Source organism: Leguminivora glycinivorella, chromosome 1, assembly GCF_023078275.1.
Source record: "Leguminivora glycinivorella isolate SPB_JAAS2020 chromosome 1, LegGlyc_1.1, whole genome shotgun sequence".
Classification (NCBI taxonomy): Eukaryota; Metazoa; Arthropoda; class Insecta; order Lepidoptera; family Tortricidae; genus Leguminivora; species Leguminivora glycinivorella.
The window spans coordinates 31,353,460-31,377,441 of record NC_062971.1 but is presented as its reverse complement, the minus strand read 5'-3'; the positions used below and the strand labels follow the sequence as shown (position 1 = coordinate 31,377,441).

The following is a 23,982-nucleotide window of genomic DNA, read 5'->3' as shown; positions in this document are numbered from 1 at the left end:
TTAATAAATTATTGTGATTTTCGTACAATTTGGACTCTGCAATATTACAGATGTCATTGTCAGATAGGCGCGCGAACTGTCAGTCTGTCTCTGTCATATAGCAAAGAGATATTTGCCGCCGGCCAGTGTTATTTTTTGTAAAAGGTTTGTGCGTAAATTGCTGTTATTCAATGAAGAAATAAGTGTAAGTTTCTATTCTAAATTAGTGTCTATTTGTGAACAAATTACAATCGTAACCTGACAGAATAACTGTCCCATAATATTCTGGTTAATTTTGTTTTTGCGCGTTTACAGCATCATAATTCATGGAGAAACAACTATTGAAAAAGTTGAACCCCGAGAATGCTGCCAAGGAGCTGACAAGGGTAGCGGAAACTGTAACTTGTTTGGAATGGTTTGTATTTTGCGTTGCCAGTTTTATAAATCTATATTTTGAAACTATTTTACTCTCATTGTAAGGGAACATACCCAAACTACATGGCCATTTTTTAGTTTTTGACCCGTCCCTCCCCCCGAATCCCAATATCAATTAACATTTTTGTCAACGAATGCTAATTTAATTTTAATTTCCAGTTGTAAATTTTACATTGTTCCGGAGACTGCTGCTTGTGGGCACACCCTGTGCCATGGCTGCTGGATAGGGAGGCAGACATGTGCGGTCTGTGCTCTGCCACTCAAGAGGCGGGCTTTGAAGCAAAATGCAGTCATTAAAAGGTACACTGAATGTGTACAGAAGGCTTCAACTTTGTTTGAAAAACAGTTTAACATCAAATGTAAGTATAGATTATATTCAGTCCTCAACTCAACGCCAACTTCAGCAGTGCAAATAATTTTAAACATCATAATTCATACAAAATTTTCACTCCTTGTTTCTGAAAATACTATTTAGGGTTAACTTTATCTGATTCTACCTTTGAGTCAGTAATGAGGTAAATTATTTTATAATTGAATACTGAAGATGTTATTGTTGTTGTATTTCAGTGGAAGAATTTGCTCCAGATCCACCTCCTCAAGTATTAAATAAGATAGTGGATAAAGATCCAAGTAAAACAGTGAATGCATGGCTGTGTGACTCTCAGAACCACTTCTCAGCCCCTGTCTCCACTCAGCTATCCACACAAGGAGAGGAGCTTGCAGTTGAAGTGAAAACTTGTGAAATCCAAGTCCACACAGAATCAAAGAAGGTTCTGAGCCCAACCAAAGTAGTTCATGCACCACCTCCCCCTCAGGATGACTGGGATAAAATTGAAAGTGTTTCAGACACAGAAGAATTCTTGAAAAATAAAGAGAATTTTGGCCCTAATATTGACCCTTTCAATCTAGATGATGAAGAGGAATACACAACAGATCATCCGCGAAGAAGTTTCAGAAAAAGGGAGCACAAGAATGAACTCAAACCCAGTGAAACCTCAGGAGATAAGCACAGCTCTAGCAACATAAGCATAGATACTACTGACAAGCTGAACAAAATCAAGCAGAACTGGAGCAATGTTAAGAAAATGAGAAAAGAATTCAGTAAGTTACATAAGAAGAATAAAAATAAACTAAATGTTTCAATAGAAATGTGTAAGAAAACCAAAAGTGCCATCAGCAACCCCGCCCCAGTGGAGCCTCCTCTGGAGCCAGAATCTCAAAAAGTTATTATAATAGATGATTGTACACCCAAGATAGATGAAAAAGAGAAATCACCTGTTCCTGTGACAGACAAAATAACTGTTGACACTGATAATAAAAATTGTACTGAAGATTTGAACAACAAAAGTCCTGAAAATGCTTCAACAAAAGATAGACAAAATTCCCCAGCAATGGAAACTAATCAAAATAATGATATATCTAAAAGAGACCATAGAACTAACAGTTCCTCTATATTACATAACTTTCAAAGTTTCAATGAAAATCAGAGTGAACCCATTGAGACTGAAGTAAATGTATTGTCTAAAAGCAATATACCTTTTCTTAAAAAGAGTGCTTTACAAACAGATACACCTGCTGAAGATTCAAACTCCAATCTAAAAAGTACTGAGATTGTCAAAGAGAATACTGTCCAAACAGTCAACCATGCTGTTAGTGACAATATTGAAACTGATTCAGATGATATCCAGATAACAATCAAAATCGGAAGTACTTTGACTAATATTTTTATCAAGAAAAAGAAAAATGATGTTAAGGTAAAACTCAATACAGACCAGGAAGCTCAAACATTGCAATGCATGGAAAAAGCGACTTCTTGTAACTCATCTCCATCTGTTCCTAAAACTTTAGATGTACAAAACATTGAGATCAATATTGGTGGTGAGGCTGTAGTCAGTGCTGTCACACAGCAGACAAAATGTGTCGAACCCAGTGTCGACCAACCACCAACCACCACCAGTGTCTCTAATACTAATCATAATCAAACTGCATCCATAAAGAAAGATACTGCATCAGCGGAAACTGTTCCTGTTGAAATCTCAGCAAGCCTTGAAAAAGAACTTACTAAAATAATGGAATGTGATGATGATGATAAAAATGAAGCTCAAAAAGATAAAACACAAGAACTTCAAAAGAAAAGTGAAGAGGTCCATAGAATATCATCTACATACACTCCTAATAAGGAACAAAAATCAGAAGAAATGGAGCTGGATGAGGATATGTTTGCCAGTGGATCTGTCAAAGAGAATAATGTCCAACTCCTTAAAGCTACAAAACCGGCTCCATCAGAAATACTAATGCCTACATTGAGGCAAAAGAAACATACACAAACACAGAGGCAGGCTGATAAAAGAAACAGAGAAAATGATGATGAGATGACTACTAACAAGAAAATCAAAGTTGCAAGTGAAATCTATGAAGATAGTATTGATGACATACACAATGAAGACAATAAAGATGAGAGTTCTATAAATTATGATTCAGTTATGGGCCAAGTGTTTGCCAATATTGATGCAGATATTGGGAAAAGCAATAAAAGTCAAAGTATCATCGAAAATCAAGATAAAACGTTAGTTGAAAAACAGGCTGAATCACAAGCAATTATACAACACTCGCAATTTTTGAAAACTCAGAAAACGCAAAGGAAAGTGCTAGGGTTGAGCAGACTGGGCAATGCCACACAGAACATAAAGAGTAATTTACCTCCAAAGGATAGTGAGAGCCTTTTTGCATTGTCAAATGTGGACTCGCAGATTTTAACAGAGAAGGGCCACAATCAGGTGTGTTTTATTTACTATAGACTATTTTTTCAGTTAGTGAAGGTAACATCATCATCCTCCTCCTAGCGTTATCCCGACATTAGCCACGGCTCATGGGAGCCTGGGGTCCGCTTTGACAACGAATCCCAAGATTTGACGTAGGCACTAGTTTTGACCTTCCAACCCGAAGGGTAACTATGTTGTTTTATAACCTGTCTGTCTAGTCTAGTAGTTGTGAGTGATATTCTGCAAAAAAACAACTCATAATGCTAATTGGTCTTGATAAGTCTGTGTTTAAAGTTTATCAGCCTTAGTCATCATTAGGGTTGTAAAAAAACGGTTTTTTTTCTGGCTTGAAAAAAAACATGAAAAAAAACCGTGAAAAAAACAGTTTTTTTTCTGGAGTATGTTTTTTTTCTAAAGTACGAAATCTCAAAATTTGCAAAGTAGTTAATACTTTTATACGGTTTTTTAGACTTAATGTTAACTATTAAACGAATTTAATCAAATAACTTTAATTTCTGGTCTTATAAAAGTAACATTTACGAAATCTGTAGTTTGTAGTTATCACTATTTACTGTTGGCAACACCACCGCCTCTCCACGCTACACGCCGCATCGGGGATTCCCCAATAAACGTTTGTATACTGAATTAAAATGTACGTTATTGTTATTGAAACACGTTACAACTCACGAAAAACCGTTACTGTCGTATTATTTGTTCATCTGAAAAAAAAACCATATTTAGAAAAAAAAACCAAGGTGCTCGGTTTTTTTTCATGTTTTTTTTATAATTTAGAAAAAAAAATTTGGTTTTTTTTCTATTTACAACCCTAGTCATCATACCTTTAGTACTACATGTACATACCTTCTTGCTTTCATGTAAAGTTTCACATTAGCTTTCTTGAACAGCGTTGCGTTTGCATTTATATCTAACATTTACTAGTAAAAATAAAGTAACTGTTTAGCCAAACTCCTACTATAACATAAAACATAACCCTCCATTTTTCAGAAACACGGCCCAGAGACCCAGGCTCACATCGAGAACCTTCTTACACCTGGAATGTGCCAGAACTTGACAGACACCCGCCAGAGTCAGGTAGCGGGCCATAAGAGTCAGGATGAAGGTCACAAGAGTCAAGATAATTGTCACAGGAGTCAGGAGGAGCAGAGTGGCCAGCATGTGATACCTGCCACGCCGCAGGACCACGATTCTGATGCGAGCGTGTGTGAAGAGACACCACAGAAGTATGTACACCACCTATTTACCTTTAGTTTAGGTCTATAGACCAGGAGGCATGTGACAGACGTGTAGTTTAGGTCTATAGAACAGTTAGGATAGCCCACACACTACCATAACACCGCGTGATACGAGTATATAGTATTTTTCAGTACAGATGGTCGTTTTTTTACGCACTAGTTCGAGAAGTGGTTCATTATATGCCAGGTCGAAACTTCGGAGGCTCACCTGTACTGAAAAACGTCGTACGATACACGTGCGAAAAGGAAATTCGTAACTCGTGTCGATTTAAAACACTCCCTTCGGTCGTGTTTTAATTTATCGCCACTCGTTTCGAACTTCCTTTTTTACGCACTTGTATCGTAATGTACTATTATGCAACAGGCGTTTAAAGGAGGTTCAGAAAAGACGAGTGGCGTGGGTAACAATTTGAGTGAAGCCGAAAATTGTTAATAAAGACGCCACGAGTATTTTTTGCCTCAGTTAAACACTGTTGCATACAATACTTTTTCTACGACCATGCACTTAGTTTTTAATAGTTTTCTAGAATAATTTTCATGAAATTCACACTGTTTCCTGTATTTTGCACTGCCAGCGCAGCTGCCCAAAGCCATCCCCCGCTGGCTTACCGCGCACGCGCGTAGTATCGTCATAACAATGCGTTGCCATGGTTACAGAGCCAAACAATGCGTTTTCAATTTTTTCGTTACTGCGCGCGTGCGCGGAAGCCGGCGGGCGCTGACTTTGGGGAATACACTTTTATGTAGGGTTTTAAAGATCTATGCACGACCCTGTAAATGACGAATAACAGTTCGGGAGTAGAAAAAATAATATGTAAACCCCTTTATTCACAGAGCTTCACCATTCGCAAGAAAGTCGAACGCGGCCAGCGGCGTCCAAGCCAAGGCCCAATCGCAACTAAACTCCAACGAGGCCCAACTCATCAAGGAAATCATCAACATCTCCGACAAGTCGGACACTGACAAAGACAACACCGTCGTCACTAAACCCAAGCTCACCATAGCCACACCGACTATAAACCAGTTCTGTAACTCTATCCAGCATAATTCTACACCAGTCGCGAGGAAGAGTCTTAACTTTGACACTTCGGAGAGAACAAAATCTAGCACTAGCATGAAAGAATTTACGAAGCCGCGATCGCCGAGCGCGAAGTATTGCGTGGCAGCGTCTTGCTTGACGTCGACGGAGGTGAAAACAGTGGAGCTGCTGTGTGCGAAGAGAGGGTGGACGTTTGTCAAGGAGTTCACTAAGGACTTGACACATTTGGTTGTCGGGGTGGATGAAGAGGGTAGATCGCAGAGGTAAGATTTAATTTTGAATTATTAACTAATATGTTGGTCTAGAGGTTAGTCTAGACTCTAGACTAAACTTTAAACTGCCGTTAGACTTATAGACAATGAGTATTATATTCTTTGGTATAGACGATCGCTATGGATTTTGATTTCGTGTACAAGTTCCAAGGAGTTTTGATGTGTCCTGTTAACACATTAAAAAATACAAAACATGGCGCACTACGTCAGAAACGGGTCGCATAATTTATAACCGCTCGCTTGTATGGCGAGAACCCTCCCAGCGGGTTCTAGGGCTTCTGAGCAAATTTCACGATTGCCCACTAGGCGGGTTCTTGTTTGTGATGCAATTGGCCCTTATTCTAACATGTACCTTATTCGCAGGACGGTAAAGTTCATGTGCGCGCTGGCGGCGGGGCGCTGGATCGTGCGCTACGAGTGGGCCGACACGTGGCTGCGCCGCGGCCACGCCGCCGAGGTGAGATCCTCAACCTTATGTATACGACGGCAGAGTTCATATTCAATACGACGGATTTATATATTTGTAACAAGTTGCATACAAATAGCAATTTGGTTGCAGCTATTTTACCTCGTAAGGCCCAATGTACATTACAATGTACATAGTGTTGCAATCTAATTTGAACCTTCCATGAACTGAATGAAGTAGAATTAAACTTCGGGAAAAATCATTTGATTTTTTCCGGTTTTTTCAACGCTACTCTGATCTTTAAAAGTCACTTGGTAAAAAGCAGTGTACACCTCTCGCTCTTGAATTCTCACACCGGTGTTGTCCATGAGCCATCTTGAATGACGCTTTTTGTGGGGCCCATCTTGTGGGGACGTCACTGCCGGAAATAAAATAGCGTTTTATTAGGCTGGCGTCCGGTTTTTATCCCATAGCCCAGTATTTAGTCCAACACTTTTATCCAATAGTCTATAACGAGTGGCATAAACAATGTATTTGTTTATAAATAAAAAAATCATACATAGGTACATATGCCAACAATGGCATTTTGCCACATCCTCACTGCGCCTTAATTCTAATAGTAGACACATGTAGAAACAAAGTGGTTATTTTGTAACCGATTATGACTTAAAATTTATTTGCGCATTGTACACGGTGACATGACGTGTCTGAATTGTCAATAGCCTTTGTGCTGAAATAAAATCTGTAATTGTTGTTGTTGTATTATGTAATATTGACGACCGGTTTGGCTCAGTCAATAGTGACCCTGCCTGCTAAGCCGCGGTCCTGGGTTCGAATCCCGGTAAGGGCATTTATTTGTGTGATGAGCATTGTGGCGTAGGCGAGAGGCTGGCAACCTGTCACTGCAATGTCACAGTTTCGTTTTCTTTCAACCCCTTATTTGCCAAGAGTGGCACTGAAGCTTTAGTAGTTTCATGTGTTCTGCCTACCCCTTTATGGGATACAGGCGTGATTGTATGTATGTATGAGCACAGATATTTGTTCCTGAGTCATGAAAATTCATAGATTTGATTTAGTTTGATATTTTATAGTCAGTATTTTGTTCGTGTTGGTGTGGTGAAAAATGTTGTGTTTCACTCGGTGGCAAAGTTTGTTTAACCTTCGTGCCTTGATACCCTCGCAACGCTCAAGATTCCACTTTTTGAACCACTCGCTACGCTCGCGGTTCAATATTGGAATCTTTCGCTTGCTCTGGTATCAATATTGGCACGTGCGGTTAAACAACTACTTTGCACCCTTGTAAAACAAATAACTATTAATTGTTTGTCCATCAGGAGCCGTTCGAAGCATTGGACTGGACGGGTGAGCCAGGCCCTCAGCGTGCTCGCACCACCACTCGTAAACTGTTCGACGGGTTCACCTTCTTCTGTATGCCGCCGTTCAGCGTTCTAAGCGAACCTGTGCTCAAGGTGAGATCATATATACGTGCATAGCTCTGTGCATACGCTCTGTCTCACTCTCTCCGCAGCGGCGTGCGTTAGACGCGGCCACTCGCAAGCTGTTCGATGGGTTCACCTTCTTCTGTATGCCGCCCTTCAGCGTTCTAAGCGAACCTGTGCTCAAGGCGAGATCAATATATACGTGCATAGCTCTGTCTCACTCTCTCCGCAGCGGCGTGCGTTAGACGCGGCCACTCGCAAGCTGTTCGATGGGTTCACCTTCTTCTGTATGCCGCCCTTCAGCGTTCTAAGCGAACCTGTGCTCAAGGCGAGATCAATATATACGTGCATAGCTCTGTCTCACTCTCTCTCCGCAGCGGCGTGCGTTAGACGCGGCCACTCGCAACTCGCAAGCTGTTCGACGAGTTCACCTTCTTCTGTATGCCGCCCTTCAGCGTTCTGAGCGAACCTGTGCTCAAGGTGAGATCAATATATACGTGCATAGCTCTGTCTCGCTCTCTCCGCAGCGACGTGCGTTAGACGCGGCCACTCGTAAACTGTTCGACGGATTCGCCTTTTGTATGCCTCCGTTCAGCGTTCTAAGCGAACCTGTGCTCAAGGTACTTAATATAACCACACCTGGGACACTAGCGATCAAATATATGAAAAAGGCGCGTTCCTAGCACACAGTCTAAGTTCGTGTAGGTGAACGGCTGAACGCAATTGAACGCATACTATGCGTGTATGAGTGAAATATGACAGGTCGACTGTTCGCGTTTTTGAAAGGCGGTAACAGGACTAACAGGCGGCACGTAAGGGGACATACCCAAACTATGTGACCATATTTGTGCCGTTTTTTGCCCCCCAGGCTTAGTATATGCCGAAATCCCCCCCTTCCCCTGTAGTTTTCACGTAGTATTTATAAATGAAACTCTAAATCAATTTTTGCAGAAAGTTGTTAATAAATATTCGTGTGTCTATATAAAATGTAATATTTGATTTTAATGACGCGTGTTTGTCATGTTTTTCTTCTAGCCTTCTAGCCTTTAAACAATGGGTTTCATCCCATCACCTTCATCATCATCACCAGCCTATATGTGTCCCACTGCTGGCCACTGCTGGACCAATATTCCACTGCTTACGTGACAAGAAATTAGACCCCCCTGTCCCCCTCTGTGACCAAGCGTAGTATTTTGACGATCTCGACTACTCTTTTGTGGAGAGGAACGTGTGCGGCGGCATGACTTTAGTGTTCTCACTTGGGTCAGTGAACCTGTGCTTAAGGTAATGTTCAACAAATCGAAATATTTTCCATGTCTTACACTATTAACACTATTAACGACGTTCGGTAGGCTGCGTGCAAGAGTATGGAACAACAAACACCTTACGACGAAGACCAAGATGACTGTCTACCAAACTTGTGTCTTAAGCGTGCTCTTGTACGGGGCCGAAACTTGGACGTCGTACGCTAATCAGGAACGAAGACTGAACACCTTCCACATGCGCTGTCTTCGGAGTATACTCGACATAACATGGAAAGATAGGGTCACCAACGAAAGTGTGCTGGACATCGCTCAGCTGCCTAGTATTACCGCGCTCCTAAAGCAGAGACGCTTGCGGTGGCTGGGCCATGTGCAGCGTATGGACAGTACTCGTTTGCCCAGACGGACTATGCTGTGCCAAATCGCATCAGGCAAGCGCAATGTAGGACGCCCACTCCTCCGCTTTAAGGACTGTGTAAAGCGCGATATGGTAGCTTTTAACATAGATTTTAACTCGTGGGAAGACCTAGCAGCAAACCGCGTCGAGTGGAGGGCCAGCCTTTTAAGAGGTCGTGAAACCCATGACAGGTCCTAGTTTCAAAACTTAGCCCGAAAACGGGCAATAAGGCATAACGAGGTTCGCGCTCGTGTAGAGATAGAGACTAATTCTAGTTTTATTTGTGACAGATGTGGTAGGTTATGCCGATCACGAATCGGGTTATATAGTAGGGCTTGTGATATACGTGTTACACGCGGAACCGTAGCTACGTAGCCTTAGCACCGGCGGTGCTAAGATCCCGTACTACACGGTCACGTCAAAGATACGTATCCGTTTCTGGATTCGGCTACGTTCCCGCGAATCTCGGCTTCGGCTCCTCTCCGCTCGGTTGTTGAAAAAGAGCTTGTAAGTGTCGAACGGACCCTTCGCATTATGTGTTATACTCGTGGTCTTTGCACTGATTTGATTCCAGATGTTTTTTTAAGTAATTACATATTGGTATTATTCTGTTCTCTGATAACCAGACATTATGAGTTTGTACAAAAAAAACCAGAGGTGGTATTGGTGGGATTTTTGAATCTCACCGGTGCCTTGTTTTGTATGCAGCCGATGACTATTTAGTACGAAATAAGCCACCCGATGAGAATCAAAAATCGCACCTCAGGTAGGTACTAGGTACCTACTTGGCGATGTCGATGAATATGAAAGTCCATCCAAATAAATATATTAATATCTCTAATTAATATTTACTCCCTAGTAAGAAATGCTACAGGTAGACCAATGCAACAATTTAAAAGTATTTTAAGTGAAATAATTAATATTTTAAAATCTCATTACCTCTCGCTACCTTGACTTGCCTTTGTACATGTGTATTATATATGTATATATATATATTGTATATATGTATTGTATATGTGTGTATGCGTTTATAATATTATTTTGGTCAAAATAGTCTTTTGCATATTTTTTTTTTTTTCTCTTACTTTTTGATGTGTTGAAATAGTTCGAATACCTACATAATTTTTTATGTTGGCACTACCCGTTCATTGTTCTTTGCAATCTGTTTCCTGCTACCCTAAGGTTGTCTGGTAGAGATCGCTTTTTAGCGATAAGACCGCCTGTTGTTACCTGCTTCTTAATACGTTTTGTTTTTGTACTGAATCTCATTGTCAATAAGTGGTGTACACAGGGTGGCCACTTTCTGGAAAACCGGGAAAACCGGGAAAAGTCAGGGAATTTCACTGGTCATGGAAAAGTCAGGGAATTGTCAGGGAAATTTAATAGAGGTCAGGGAATAAAAATTGTCTTTGTATGTACATAAAAAAATAAGCAAATTATTAATTTTATCATCTCCAAATTTATATATAATTATACTATAATAGGTAAGTAAACGTGACCACGCGGCGCACGTGCCACTGTATTACTCGGAAATCGCCGCCGGCTGGGATGTCAAAGGACGCCGACACTTAGCCGGCGCAGGTTGGCGGCAAATCAAAGGCTGTAGGTATCAGGTGTTCTAGTTACCGCCTTGCGCCCGCCCTTTGCAATGGGTAAATTTGTTTCATTCCTATTCATTACGCGATTGGATAAAGACGATAGTGAAAGTGCTGTGTGTCTTTGTGTACTTCTTTACTTACGACTTACGAGTATTGTTTTTTGGAAGTTAATGTGTGTTAATTGGCAAAAGTGCATTAAGGACGTGAATTAAGAAGAGGACATAAGGACTATAATTATTCTGTTTCGTTTGGATGACCTCGGTAAGTGATTTGATTATTTCGTTATTTCTCGATTATTATTACGATTATAACATGTTTCTGTGATCTGATGATGGCACTGGAACGTAGTACTGTGTAATTAATCGACACTACCCCCATCGAGTTTAAGCTCGATTGTTTCGTATTGACATGACGAGTACTTTGCGTTCCTGGATGATATACAGGGTTGTCTTCTCGGGAGAACTCCTCAATAGTAAATTGCAGTGATTCGAAACTTTGCGTGTAGGTTTAATTTCTGTCATTTTCATAGAATGCCTAAGTTTTAAATATATGTTTCGATTTTATTGGTTTAAATAATAATGCACATAGGCAGCGTCCACACCCAAGAGACGCATGTCTTGCGGCCCGGAACGGACGTCTCCGCCACCGCCGCGTCTCTGCATGGCGCGCGCCGTGCCGCCTGGGGGCGCATCTTACGTCCTTCCTATACAAAATGTACTGAGGAGACGTTGTTTGAATGACATTCAGGCGGCGTGGCGGAGACGTCCGTTCCACACCGCAAGACGTGCGTCTCATGAGTGTGGACGCTGCCTAGGTTAACAACAACACGAATAACAGTCTCCTGTTACACATTTGCGTTCACCACATAAATATACACAACTTAATAGTATACCTACTATATTTTGTAAGATACCTACTTATAAGATTTCTTGGCTTTTTGTTGTGTATGTGTATTATCTTCATCATCTTCCTTGCGTTATCCCAGCATGTGCCACGGCTCATGGGAGCCTGGGGTCCGCTTTGGTGCGCGATGTATGTGTATATTATATGGCTACATTTAAAGCAATTCAACTTTATCCCTCTCTATAGGTATATTTCGAGTGGGAAAAGGTTTCCCATGACAGCACCTTTATGACATTGTCATGACAATCGGTTTGGTTTGGCCTGTGTGCAATCTTTTTTTCACTTTACTTTTACATACTGACCTTAGTAGTGACCTTGCCTGCGAAGCCGATGGTTCTGGGTTTGAATCCCGGTAAGGGCATTTATTTGTGTGATGAACACAGTTGTTTGTTCCTGAGTCATGGATATTTTCTATGTATTTACGTATTTGTATACTATATTTTTGGACGACGACCAGTTTGACCTAGTTTGTAGTGACCCTACCTGCTGAGCCGATGATCCTATCTACGATGATCCTAGCTATTTGTCCCTAAGGCATGGGTGTTTTTAGGGTTCCGTAGTCAACTAGGAACCCTTATAGTTTCGCCATGTCTGTCTGTCTGTCTGTCCGTCCGTCCGTCCGTCCGTCCGCGGATAATCTCAGTAACCGTTAGCACTAGAAAGCTGAAATTTGGTACCAATATGTATATCAATCACGCCAACAAGGTGCAAAAATAAAAAATGGAAAATAATGTTTTATTAGGGTAAAACATCCCCCCCCCTACATGTAAAGTGGGGGCTGATATTTTTTTTCATTCCAACCCCAACGTGTGATATATTGTCGGATAGGTATTTAAAAATGAACAAGGGTTTACTAAGATCGTTTTTTGATAATATTAATAGTTTCGGAAATAATCGCTCCTAAAGGAAAAAAAAGTGCGTACCCCCCCCCCCCCCCCCCCCCCTCTAACTTTTGAACCATATGTATAAAAAATATGACAAAAATCACAAAAGTAGAACTTTATAAAGACTTTCTAGCAAAATTGTTTTGAACTTGATAGGTTCAGTAGTTTTTGAGAAAAATACGGAAAACTACGGAACCCTACACTGAGCGTGGCCCGACACGCTCTTGGCCGGTTTTCTATGTATGTATTTACGTATTTGTATATTATACCTATACTCGTTGTCTGAGCAGGCTACACAAGCTTTCTTGAGCTTACTGCGGGACTTAGTCATTTTATCTGTGGAATGTCCTATAATAATTATTTATTTATTTGATATTTGTGCATATTAACAATATTTAAGCGGCCTCAAACTATTAAATCAATGTGTTTAAAAATAGAATAAAAATGTGCTATGATTTAATTTAATCCCCTTTGTTATTTGAGTTATTTTGTTATTTGAGTATCAAATGGGGAACGTGACGATATAACAGGAGAGCGTAATTGTCTTTACATTTCACTTATGTGTGTTATGTGTTTATACTTTTTAATTAATATAAACAATGAAAAAAGTTCGAATTTAGACTTTTCTATGAAAATGACGGGTTTGCTCAAATAATATAAAGTCACTGCGTATAGATGGATATGGCTGGTCCTTAAAATTTCACCCGGTATACTTATGTGCCAACTCATAAGTTTTAAATTGTGTATCATTTCATAGATGTCTATAGCTAGTGGAGTATATTTTAAGTAACTTACAGCTTATACGTCTCTTCAAAAATGTTTTCTTTTTACTTCCAGATGGTCACTCTACGATGTCGAAGAAAACTACTTTTAATTGTGAATGGCAATTGAACGATAAATTTAAACCGTGGCTTGAACCTGTCAAAAATGACCATTTTTCCGCCTACTGTAAATTGTGTAAAAAAAGTTTTACACTTAGTAATATGGGCGAGCAGGCTCTCTCCAGCCATATGAAGGGAAAAAAACACAATATTTTGTTATCTAATCAAAATAAAAGCATGAGCCTTAAATCATTTTACTCGGAAGATAAAAAGGAACCTGTTTCCAAAGAACCCATTACAACTACTTCCCCAGACATAGTAGTCGAGTCAGCAGGACAGGTCACGCCATCACATCACAATAATATTAAAGAAAAACGTGTTATAATGACAATGCTTATTAAGGACGAAATTACGAAGGCTGAAATCATTTGGTGTATGTACCAAGTACTAAGTCATAGCTCACAAAGGAGCGGTGGACAAGCCGTGGATCTCTTTCCTCTAATGTTTCCGGACTCTGATATCGCAAAAAAAATGCGCTTGCAAAGAACAAAAATAGCCTACACTGTTTTATACGGATTAGCGCCATATTTTTTTCGACAGTTAAAAGAAGAATGTTGCGATTGTGATGTCATTACCATTGGCTTTGACGAATCCCTTAATAAAGTTGCGCAGAAAGGGCAGATGGACATCTTTGTCCGTTATTGGGACAATGAAAAAAACCAAGTCCGAAGCAGGTATTATGGTTCAGCTTTTCTGGGGCACGCAACTGCTGATGATTTGTTGAAGGCTTTTCTTGCCACTACCGATGGCATTGATACAAAAAAAATATTGCAGGTTTCAATGGATGGCCCTAATGTGAATAAGAAGTTTTTGCAAGACCTAAAATCCAAACTAAAAAATGAGGGCGAAGCAGGTGACCCAATTCTGCTCAACATGGGGAGTTGTGGACTTCATAATCTCCACAATGCGTTTAAAAAATCAATGAAAGCCTCGGGGTGGAAGGTGGTAGACTTTTTACGTTCTCTATACTACCTATTCTGCTATAGCCCCGCGCGACGTGAAGACTATACAAGGTTTTCAGGCTCGAGTACATTCCCATTAAAGTTTTGTGCAGTACGTTGGCTCGAGAACTTTAGCGTTGTTGATCGCGCCACTAAAATCATACCCAACGTTGAAAAATATGTGAAGGGAATTAAAAACGAAAAAAAGCACCTGACAGCGCAAGCTTTACAGTAGTAAATGCTGCATTGGAAGACAAATTATTAAAGGCTAAATTGGCCTTTTTTCAATCGGTGGCGGTGCAAGTGGAGCCATTTTTAACATTATTTCAATCCGACGCACCACTTGCTCCACTTTTATACGAATCACTTTTGGCCACACTGAAAAAAATCATGCAAAGAGTTGTTAAAGTGGATGTATTGGATTCTGCCACTAATATCACGTCGATTGATTTGAAAAAGGAGTCTAATCTGATAAACGCGAAAGAAATCGACTTGGGCTTCGCTGTAAAGAATGCTCTTCGAAATAGCCGCGATATCAAAGATATCGATATCTTGCGTTTCCGTCAAGACTGTCGAAAGAGTCTAATAGAATTTTGCGTGTCATTATGCCAAACATCCCCACTTTCGTATGCTTTGACTAAGGGAATATCTTGTTTCGATCCCGCAATCGCAGTCAATGCAGAATTCCGACGAGAGAGGCTCGATAAAGTGTTGGACATATTTGTCAAAAATAACCGGCTTTCAGGATATGAAGCAGATAACGCCAAAAGTGCTTTCAACGATATTTGTAAATCACCTGAATTTGAAAAATCAATGAAACATTTTTCCATTAAGGATGGTCACCGACTGGATGATGTTTGGCTCAGTTTGACGAAAAAGGAAAATAAAGACTTGCAATCTTTAATAAAAATGGTCCTGGTGTTATCCCACGGAAACGCTTATAGTGAGCGTGGCTTTTCCATCAATAAGGAAATATTGGTGGAAAATCTTTCGCAAGAATCTATAATTGCGCAAAGACGCATTTATGATGCTATATCGTACCACGGCGGTATAGAAAAAATAAATATTGGAAAAAAAATGATCCACGCGGCTCGTAATGCTCACTCCTTGTACACAGAGGAGCTACACAAAAGAAAGGAAAATTTAAGTTCTGAGGCGAAACTCAAAGCAGAAAAAAGAAAAAATGAAGAAATGGTCAGAGAACTTAAAGCCAAAAAGCAAAAACTTCTCGACGGAGCTGCCAAGGAAGCTGAGTTATTAGAAGAACAAATTGCGAAGTTTCAATAGATTTTAAAATATGTACTTATATTATAATAAACCATGCTAACTGATGACTTTGTTTCAGTTACACCCAAGCAAAAACTCAAAAATGTATTCCAATTATATATTGTATATTTATTACATTTAAGATTATGGTCAGGGAAAAACTTGAAAAAACGCCTGGAAAACCGGGAAAAGTCAGGGAATTTTGGTTGTAGTAAATAGTGGTCACCCTGTGTACAATAAAGTATATATTATTATTATTATTACCATATCTGGGACCATGGGGTCCCGGACCTTTGGGAGGCATGCGTGGGGCCGAAGCCAACAGCACATAGGCCCTTTTAGACATTTTAATCTAAAGGCAAGGGATACACGTGGCGGATACCATCCCCGAGCGCACAATATGATACAACCGGAGATGGTCCCCGCCAGGTGCAAAGACTATTGCAGTGCAGCACTTTTGTGCTGCGATGGGAGCTAAAGTCATGGGTTATTGTTTTGAAAGTTGGATGAACTGGTTAAAGGGCTATGGGAGGAGACTATCGGACATCTGCCGTGACAATTAGTCTCACAATTGTAAAAGGCAGGCGGTGACTCGCCAACTCATTGAGTGGGCCCTGCAAAACGGCCGCACGCACGGTGCGACAACAGAGCAACACTTGAGAGTGGCTAAAAGGTTGTCGAGAGGTGAGTCTGCGGTAGCTTGGTTCCTGGTGTTCCATTCAGCAGGCCGCCGGCGTTATGACATTTTTACACTTCCAACCTGGAGCATAGGTCCCGCTCTTGCGAATCCACTCTGGCCGGCCGGTTAAGGCAAGTGCAGAGGCGAGGGCTAGATGGAAGTGCCCTCTGGAATAGGGGTCCGCGGTGTCGCCACTCACCGTCAGCTCGCCACAAGCTGCCCCCGCGGGCTTATTATTATTATTATTATACACTGTTGTTCATAAATATTATTACTGTCTGGACAACCGTCTTTCGTCGGTGAAAATACTAAGAAATAGTTGCACGTGCAGATAAAGATAACAAACAATAGTGTGCGGGCCATTGATAATAATTACCTTCAAGTAGCTTTGGGATTTACCTGTTAAGTACCATGTGTTCCTATTGTTTGTGAAGTTAAGTGAAAGCAAAAATAACAAACTATTTGACTACTTCGGATACTACCAACTATAAGACGCTGACTGTACATGTTAGATTATTTAAAAAAAGTTGATTAATTATAGTCTGTGTCATGTGAATGAAAATTAGAATTTTACCTATTTTTTTATATGTTGATTATACGCGAATTCTTTTGATATAATACACATCTTTTACAATTTGTACTGGTCTATTATTTTTGCCTCCAACATAATATTTGCATCTTATTATTTTTGATCACTCTTAAAACTTTATTTAAAATGCAAAAATATGGAAACTGAAATTAAAAACTCGCCCCTTGCATTACATTCGGGGGTCTTAGTGACACGCATAAAATCTACACTAAACGTCACGGTCACGACTGGATCCGATCTACGTATAAATAAGATACGTATCTCCGTGTACACGTAGCTACGTATCTTAATTACACGTAGCCGAATCACACGGAGCAAACGGAGCGGATCTCCGTTGCCGAGTAACACGGCAACGGAGATTCGGCTACGGGTACACGAAACACGACCAGGAGCTCTATTATATAGCCACAAGCGCCGCTGTCCCTAGATCTGAGACGCTGCTTAAATCATCTGTAAAGATGTACAAGGCCTGATGACACTATTAACAAGAGTTTCATATGTGCCCAATGCACACAGCACACACGTGCCAAATGTCACCCATTAAGTCAAATCGCCTTTAAAAGTATGTAGAGTATAAGTAAAAAGAATATAACTATTGCAATATAAAAAAACCGGCCAAGTGCGAGTCGGACTCGCGCACCGAGGGTTCCGTACAAACCTGCATTTGATATGAATTTCAACTTGATAGCTCTACGCGTTCATGAGGAAAAAAGTAATAAGTTTATATTTATTAAAAAATATATATTTTGTAATGTAACTAAAAATTTAAGGTTTTCGGAATTTTTCCTTTATGTGTGCTATAAAACGTTGCTTCATGCCAAATTTCAAGATTCTAGGTCGACTGGAAGTACCCTTTAGGTTTTGATTCCCTTGCGAGTACTTGCGAGTTTCAAAATATGCAGCTTAAATTGCTGTTTCTTTTGATTGCGTTGACATAGAAGTTTGATTTTGTTACAGCTTAAAGGTATTATAGACCTGAGTATTTGGTATGAATTTCAATTTAATACCTCTACGCGTTTATGAGGAAATGGGTAGTAAGGTTAAAATTATTAAAAAAAAAAATATTATGTGATGTAACTAAAAATTTATGGTTTTCGTAATTTTTCCTTTATCTATGCTATAAGACGTTGCTTCGTACCAAATTTCAAGATTCTGAGTTCACGGGAAGCACCCTGTAGGTTTTGATTCCCTTGCAAGTGTCGACAATTTGCGGCATAAACGGCTGTATCTTTTGATTGCGTTGGCTTAGAAGTTTGATTTTTTCACAGCTTCAAGGGACAGTAGACCTGAGTAATTGATATAAATTTCAGCTTCATACCTCCACGCGTTCCTGAGAAAAAGGGTCTTGACAGACGGACGGACGGACGGACAGACGGACAACAAAGTGATCCTATAAGGGTTCCGTTTTTTCCTTTTGAGGTACGGAACCCTAAAAATAAAAAAAAAACTAGTAATTCCTACAGGTACGAGCCTTTAGGAGGTAGGCATTTTTGAAAACAATTGTGCCACGTGATAAAATAAAGAATTTGTTGTAGTCACGTTTTATACACGTTTACGATAAAATTAAACACAAACACTGTTTATAATTTGCAAGTTCAAAGTATATCTTTAGATCGTAGATTGTATCTTATCGGTATGTATTAAACGATGATGTCGACGATTTACGAGATTATGATTGATTTGTTTTAAAATTAATTTTGGCGCAAAGGGGCCGCTCTAGTAATACGTAAGCAGATTTATAAAAACTATTTTATGGTCAGGTATTAGACAAAAAAAATCCTAAGGTGGATAATAACACGTGTGAACGCAACATCTGATTCATATTATTTTCAAACCATAAAACGTTGCTTCCAAAGTAGCATTGGCTGCCATGCCAAGTTAACGAATTTATTTATGCTTTTTCTTTAGCTTTGGTTGTTGTTTGTCACAAACACATGCCAAACACGGCATCCACACGCTAGGCCAACATTTTTGATTTGTGTAAAAAACCGACACCCATGCTGATCTCAGCCTAACCTAACACCAAACAGAACAGTCGAACACCTCTCCACGTAGATGTAGTGTAGGGTCGCCTGGCCGGAAACAGGCGGGCTGACGATTACATGGTGCGTTTATTCAATCCGAACACCTCTCGATACGTTCGTGTTTGTGCTTTGTGTTCGATGTTTGGCGGTGTTTGCCAACACGGAAAAAAAATATTTTAACAATACTACCAGAACGTTTAGTAAAATAGATTTATCGTAACTGATACTACAATCTCGTAATAAAAACAACTGTATTGTTACGTTTACTATATCTTGAATTCAATAGAACTAAGCAAACATTAATATGCACTAAACAGTTCTGTTTGAATTACATATACGAGAACTCTAGTTTTATTTACAACTAATAGAATAAAGGTTACGATAATTCTATTAACAAGAAGCTTCTTGTAATGCCAAAAAAATAAAAATTATCTTTACAATCTTAATCTTAGCGGTTACTATCACAGTATACTTCCTGTAACTTTTTTATACGTTGCCATTACTTTGTAGTTCTCGTAAAGAAATAAAAAGAATATTCTTGTAATGTAAACTCAACGAAGAGTTATATTTAAAAATATTAAGTTTGTATAAATATGTACGCATCGCTGTCAACTCTATTATTTGTATCGTAGCGAATGCCATCGCAGTATAGTTGATATGACTGTTTTATAAGTTGGTATTACTTTGCAGCTCTTGTAAATAATGACAATAATATTCTCGTAATGTATACTGGTGAACAAATAGTTCTGTTGAAAAATTATTTAGTTAGTATAAATGTTGTGTTTCGTTTTTGTAACGAAACGCCATGTTTAAGTACCATTGTATATCTTAGTGAATGCTATAGCAGTATAGTTGATTTTACTTTGCGCCTCTTGTAAAAAAATAACAATGATATTCTCGTAATATACACCGAAAAATAATTGTTATAACAAAAATATTGTCCGCATAAATAAATGTTTTGCTTGTGTAACGAAACGCAATGTCAAAGCACTCGCGGCGTAGTCGGCGGCCATTTACGTGTCATGAGAGATCACGCGTGCGGACGCGGATCGCAATAGGTTATATTATTTATCGTTAAACGTACTCACTACGTATTATCCATTCGTTTGGTAGTTTCCATTTTAGGAAATGGATGAAGAGGTGCAAAAACTCTTGCAAGGATGGGAGATGGCAGAGTTGGCAAAAGCAGGTGAGTCATGTACCGTACCTACATGTAGAACTTAGTAGATAATTAGAATGGTGAGTAAAAAGGCATTTAATGTTGTATTCATTTTACATTGCATACAAATTCATACGACATTACGTGGGCAAAATCTAAATACTGAACTAATAAGGACTGTCCACGATAAAAAGTGGTCATACATAACATGATAAATCTTTCTTCCTGAATGCACATTTTGAAGCAATATTATATTTTGATAAATCTGTATACATAAAACTATATAATAATTAAAGCTATTCCTTATAATGCTTTAGTGTGTCTGAGGTTTCGCCGAATGTATACCATCAAGCATTTCATTTCTTGTACAGTGTTTTTTAACAAACTTCACACGCTTCCTGGCACAATTTTATAAATACTTATATTTTTATAAGCTGTTTTACACACATTAGAATGACATCTTAGCAGACAAAAAAATACTTTTTGAAACTCATTTCGACTTTTGGGAGTCAGGAAGACTTTCTACTCCAAGCACTGACAGTTGTTTTTGTATGGAGAGCCAAAAAGTGTCAAAAAGTCGAATTCAGCAAAGTTAGAAAATCTCAGTACTTTCTTAATCTGATTACAATCAGAAAAATGATTACTATCGTAAAATCAGTATGTAATAGGGTATATTTTGGCTATTATAATTAAACATTAAAAAATATTTTTGTCATTAAAACTGTTGTACTTAAAGACTGCAAGAAGACACAGTACAAAAAAATATTGTTATCATGAGATACATACCTACTGCTAAAATTCATAGGCCACCTAAAGTTTATAATTTGTTTGTATTTTTATAATGTAGTTTGATATCTACAAATTATTTGACAAACATGCTGCTTATAAATTCTTATTGTATCAAAAGATTTACCATGTTATATATGACCACTTTTTATCGTGGACAGTCTTTATATATATCTGAAGTGGACGTAGAATATTACTTCTTGTAAAATTTATTCATAGAAATTTTAATGTTTTTTTCAGATGATTTACAATGGTTGCAAGTTTCCTGTGACCCATGCCATACTGTGGAACAAAAGTGGAAAAATTCTGCAAAATATAAATTTTGGACGAAATGAAGGACGGTTCTATTAACACTGACGAATATATGAATAAAGTCTTGCACTAAGGATCGTTGAAATATATTTTTTAACAAATTATATAATTATTTTATTTACTTTCAGATTCACCAATTTTCACCGCTCATAGCATCCATTCCATATGCTGGGTGACCCAGGTTTCCGGATCCCAGTTTCAACTCTAGGCTTCTGTCTCTTGGAACTGGTCCTAGCAACCTGCATTTTTATCGGTAGGTACCTATGAATTTGTCTGTGCACTGTATAGACAACTAACATTTCTTGTAAATGTAAGAAAAGGTTTGTTGTCTATACAAGGTGGTACAGTAGGATTAAAGGCTGAACCACGCCAGATACGTGTACGTAGACGTGCGCGTAGCGTACGCGGTGTAAATGACGAATCCTCATTAGAGATTACACCGCTTGTGTGACGTGTTACCCGTGTGTGTCTAACGGTGTATCATCTCTTTTGAAGATTCGTACTTTACAGCGCGCACGCCACGCACACGTCTACGTACACGTATCTGGCGTGGCTCGGCCTTTAATCCTACTGAACCACCTTGTATAGACAACAAACCTTTTTTTACATTTACAAGAAATGTTAGTTGTCTATACAGTGCACAGACAAATTCATAGGTACCGATAAAAATATAACACGTTAACGCAATTGTATATTTATTAGAGAGTACCATAAATGCAGTTGCTGTAACTAACTTTCTTGTTCTATCAACCATTTAATGTAGTTTACATAAATGAAGAGAATGTAATATATATCAGATGACTTGTATTCTTAACGATACCTATTATTGGCCTAACTAAAGTTTTATAACCTTTACAAGAATTTCTTGTGGAGTTTACATTATTTTGTTTATTTAGACACTCCATTTGTTATAAATACTGAATAATCTAGTAATACACACAATTTGACTGTGTGACCCTTACAATATTTTTATTTTATGATACGTAATGTATATATTACCTTTACAAGAATATATTGTCAAGGTCACATTTCATTTATTAAGCTCTGCAAGAAAATATTATTTATTTGTACGGTCCACGTGTTATGATTACTAAATATTCTAGTAATACACGCTATTTTAATGTGTAGCAATTACAAGATAACTAGTTCACTAAGCTCAACGCATTTAAACAGACTAGTTTAGTTATTTATACTATGTGAACAATTGTCCCAGAATTTACTAGATTTTCTCGTTCAGATTACACTATTCAGGTATCATGGACGAGACTTTTTTCTCCGTGAAGAGTGTGAAATTGCCTCAATAAAACGGTGGACAACCTACGTCATTATATTATGGCCTGAAACTTAGTAATAAGCTAGATATAAGTAATTTGTGTGCCCTGACAGGGTGTCATGGAAGCCATTTGTAAAATTTTAAGATCCTATGTATATGACTTTTACAAATAAACATCTTATCTTATCTTATTTCTCAGGTGATGTTGGAATCAGCTGGCGGGCGCGTGGTGTCGTCGGCGCGCGAGGTGCAAGTCAAGGGGGACGATGTTCGGTTGCTGCTCGCCGAGCCGGAGCACACGCAGGAGAATCAGTTCACATGTAAGTCCAAATGGACGAATAACGGTATAAGATACTTATTTGTGTGATGCATGACCACAGATATTTGTTCCTGTGCATTTTCAGAATTTGGGACCCCCCAATTAGCGTAAGTTGTTAACAAAAATTAACTCGCTGTCAGTTTTGTGACGGTTTATAATATTAGAATGGATAAAATAACTATCACTTTGAAATACTCCAAAAAAAAACCATTGTTACAGACTTAGCATTAGAGCTGAACATCGTCCCAGTGAACTACGAGTGGGCGCTCAACTGCCTCGGCAGCTACACCCTGACCTCCATCCTCGACCTGATGCTGTGCCCCTCCTCCCTGCTGCCGGCCGTCACCGCAAAATGGCCGCCCGTCCTCATCACGCAGGAGTTCGACTCTGTCACGGAGTGCGACTGACCAGGTGATGGTACCACAGACACAGTATACTACTATCATACAGTATGGCCGCCCCTTGCTTCCCACCAGAGGATCGAGTATTATAGAGAGTTACTGTCAAAGTAAAATATGTAACACAGTTCATTATACTGCCATCTCTCGACACAGGCTTAAAACTTTTGGACCTCAGTTTTGACAATTTAGCCCATATTCTTAGCATGTGTGAAAATGTCAAATATTAATATTAGCGCCATCTAGCTGAGCGTCCCCCAAAGGTGGAACACCATCTAGGCCACCGTACCTGTTTCTGTATGGTTCTGAGGTACGTTTTTTTCTTAGACTTTATCTGTATATACGGAGTTACATATCGTCACTACTTTAAAAAAAACTTGTATCTTCGTCTGTCAATGAAAAGAAAATTGTAGTAAGTATGTATGGAATGCATATAGACTTACTGCGTTTTTACTTTGAGGAACAGCGTGAGATACGAGATTTTTTAAAATTAGTGACGATATGTCTTTGCTTCCCACTGAGAGTGCCGCCCGGGTGGGCCGCCCACCCGCTCTCGATTACCTCACAGTTGCCGCCAGTCAAGAACGCGACCAGTCGACCTGTCTTATCTCTTTTGAACGAGCTTAGACTGTGTGCGTGCGTGCGTTTTGTATTGAATACGCCTGTCGCAAGCTCCTGAACCCACACAAAGTACACACGTGTAGATAAACGCTCCTATTGCGCATT

At 39.2% G+C, this 23,982-nt stretch overlaps 2 protein-coding genes across 4 annotated transcripts; both read left to right on the top strand.

Annotated features, from left to right (window-relative positions):
- The first annotated feature begins 40 nt into the window (after positions 1-40).
- LOC125229667 (breast cancer type 1 susceptibility protein homolog) lies at positions 41-23,391 on the top strand. 3 transcript variants are annotated; one of them, XM_048134573.1, is made up of 10 exons: positions 41-144; positions 295-394; positions 574-773; positions 982-3,191; positions 4,182-4,417; positions 5,264-5,731; positions 6,104-6,197; positions 7,481-7,615; positions 22,739-22,859; positions 23,078-23,391. In XM_048134573.1, exons 2-10 carry the CDS (start codon positions 306-308, stop codon positions 23,263-23,265), a joined length of 3,741 nt encoding a protein of 1,246 aa, XP_047990530.1. In that variant the 5' UTR covers positions 41-144; positions 295-305; the 3' UTR covers positions 23,266-23,391. The 3 variants fall into 3 exon arrangements, with proteins under 3 accessions (XP_047990530.1, XP_047990521.1, XP_047990538.1); XM_048134564.1 differs by having other exon boundaries at positions 41-184; XM_048134581.1 differs by lacking the exons at positions 22,739-22,859; positions 23,078-23,391 and adding an exon at positions 8,621-8,860 and having other exon boundaries at positions 41-184.
- Positions 10,530-15,902, top strand: LOC125229685. The gene is made up of 2 exons (XM_048134590.1): positions 10,530-11,103; positions 13,467-15,902. The coding sequence occupies exon 2, from the start codon at positions 13,481-13,483 to the stop codon at positions 14,684-14,686; it is 1,206 nt and encodes a 401-aa protein (XP_047990547.1). The 5' UTR covers positions 10,530-11,103; positions 13,467-13,480; the 3' UTR covers positions 14,687-15,902.
- Positions 23,392-23,982: the final 591 nt, after the last annotated feature.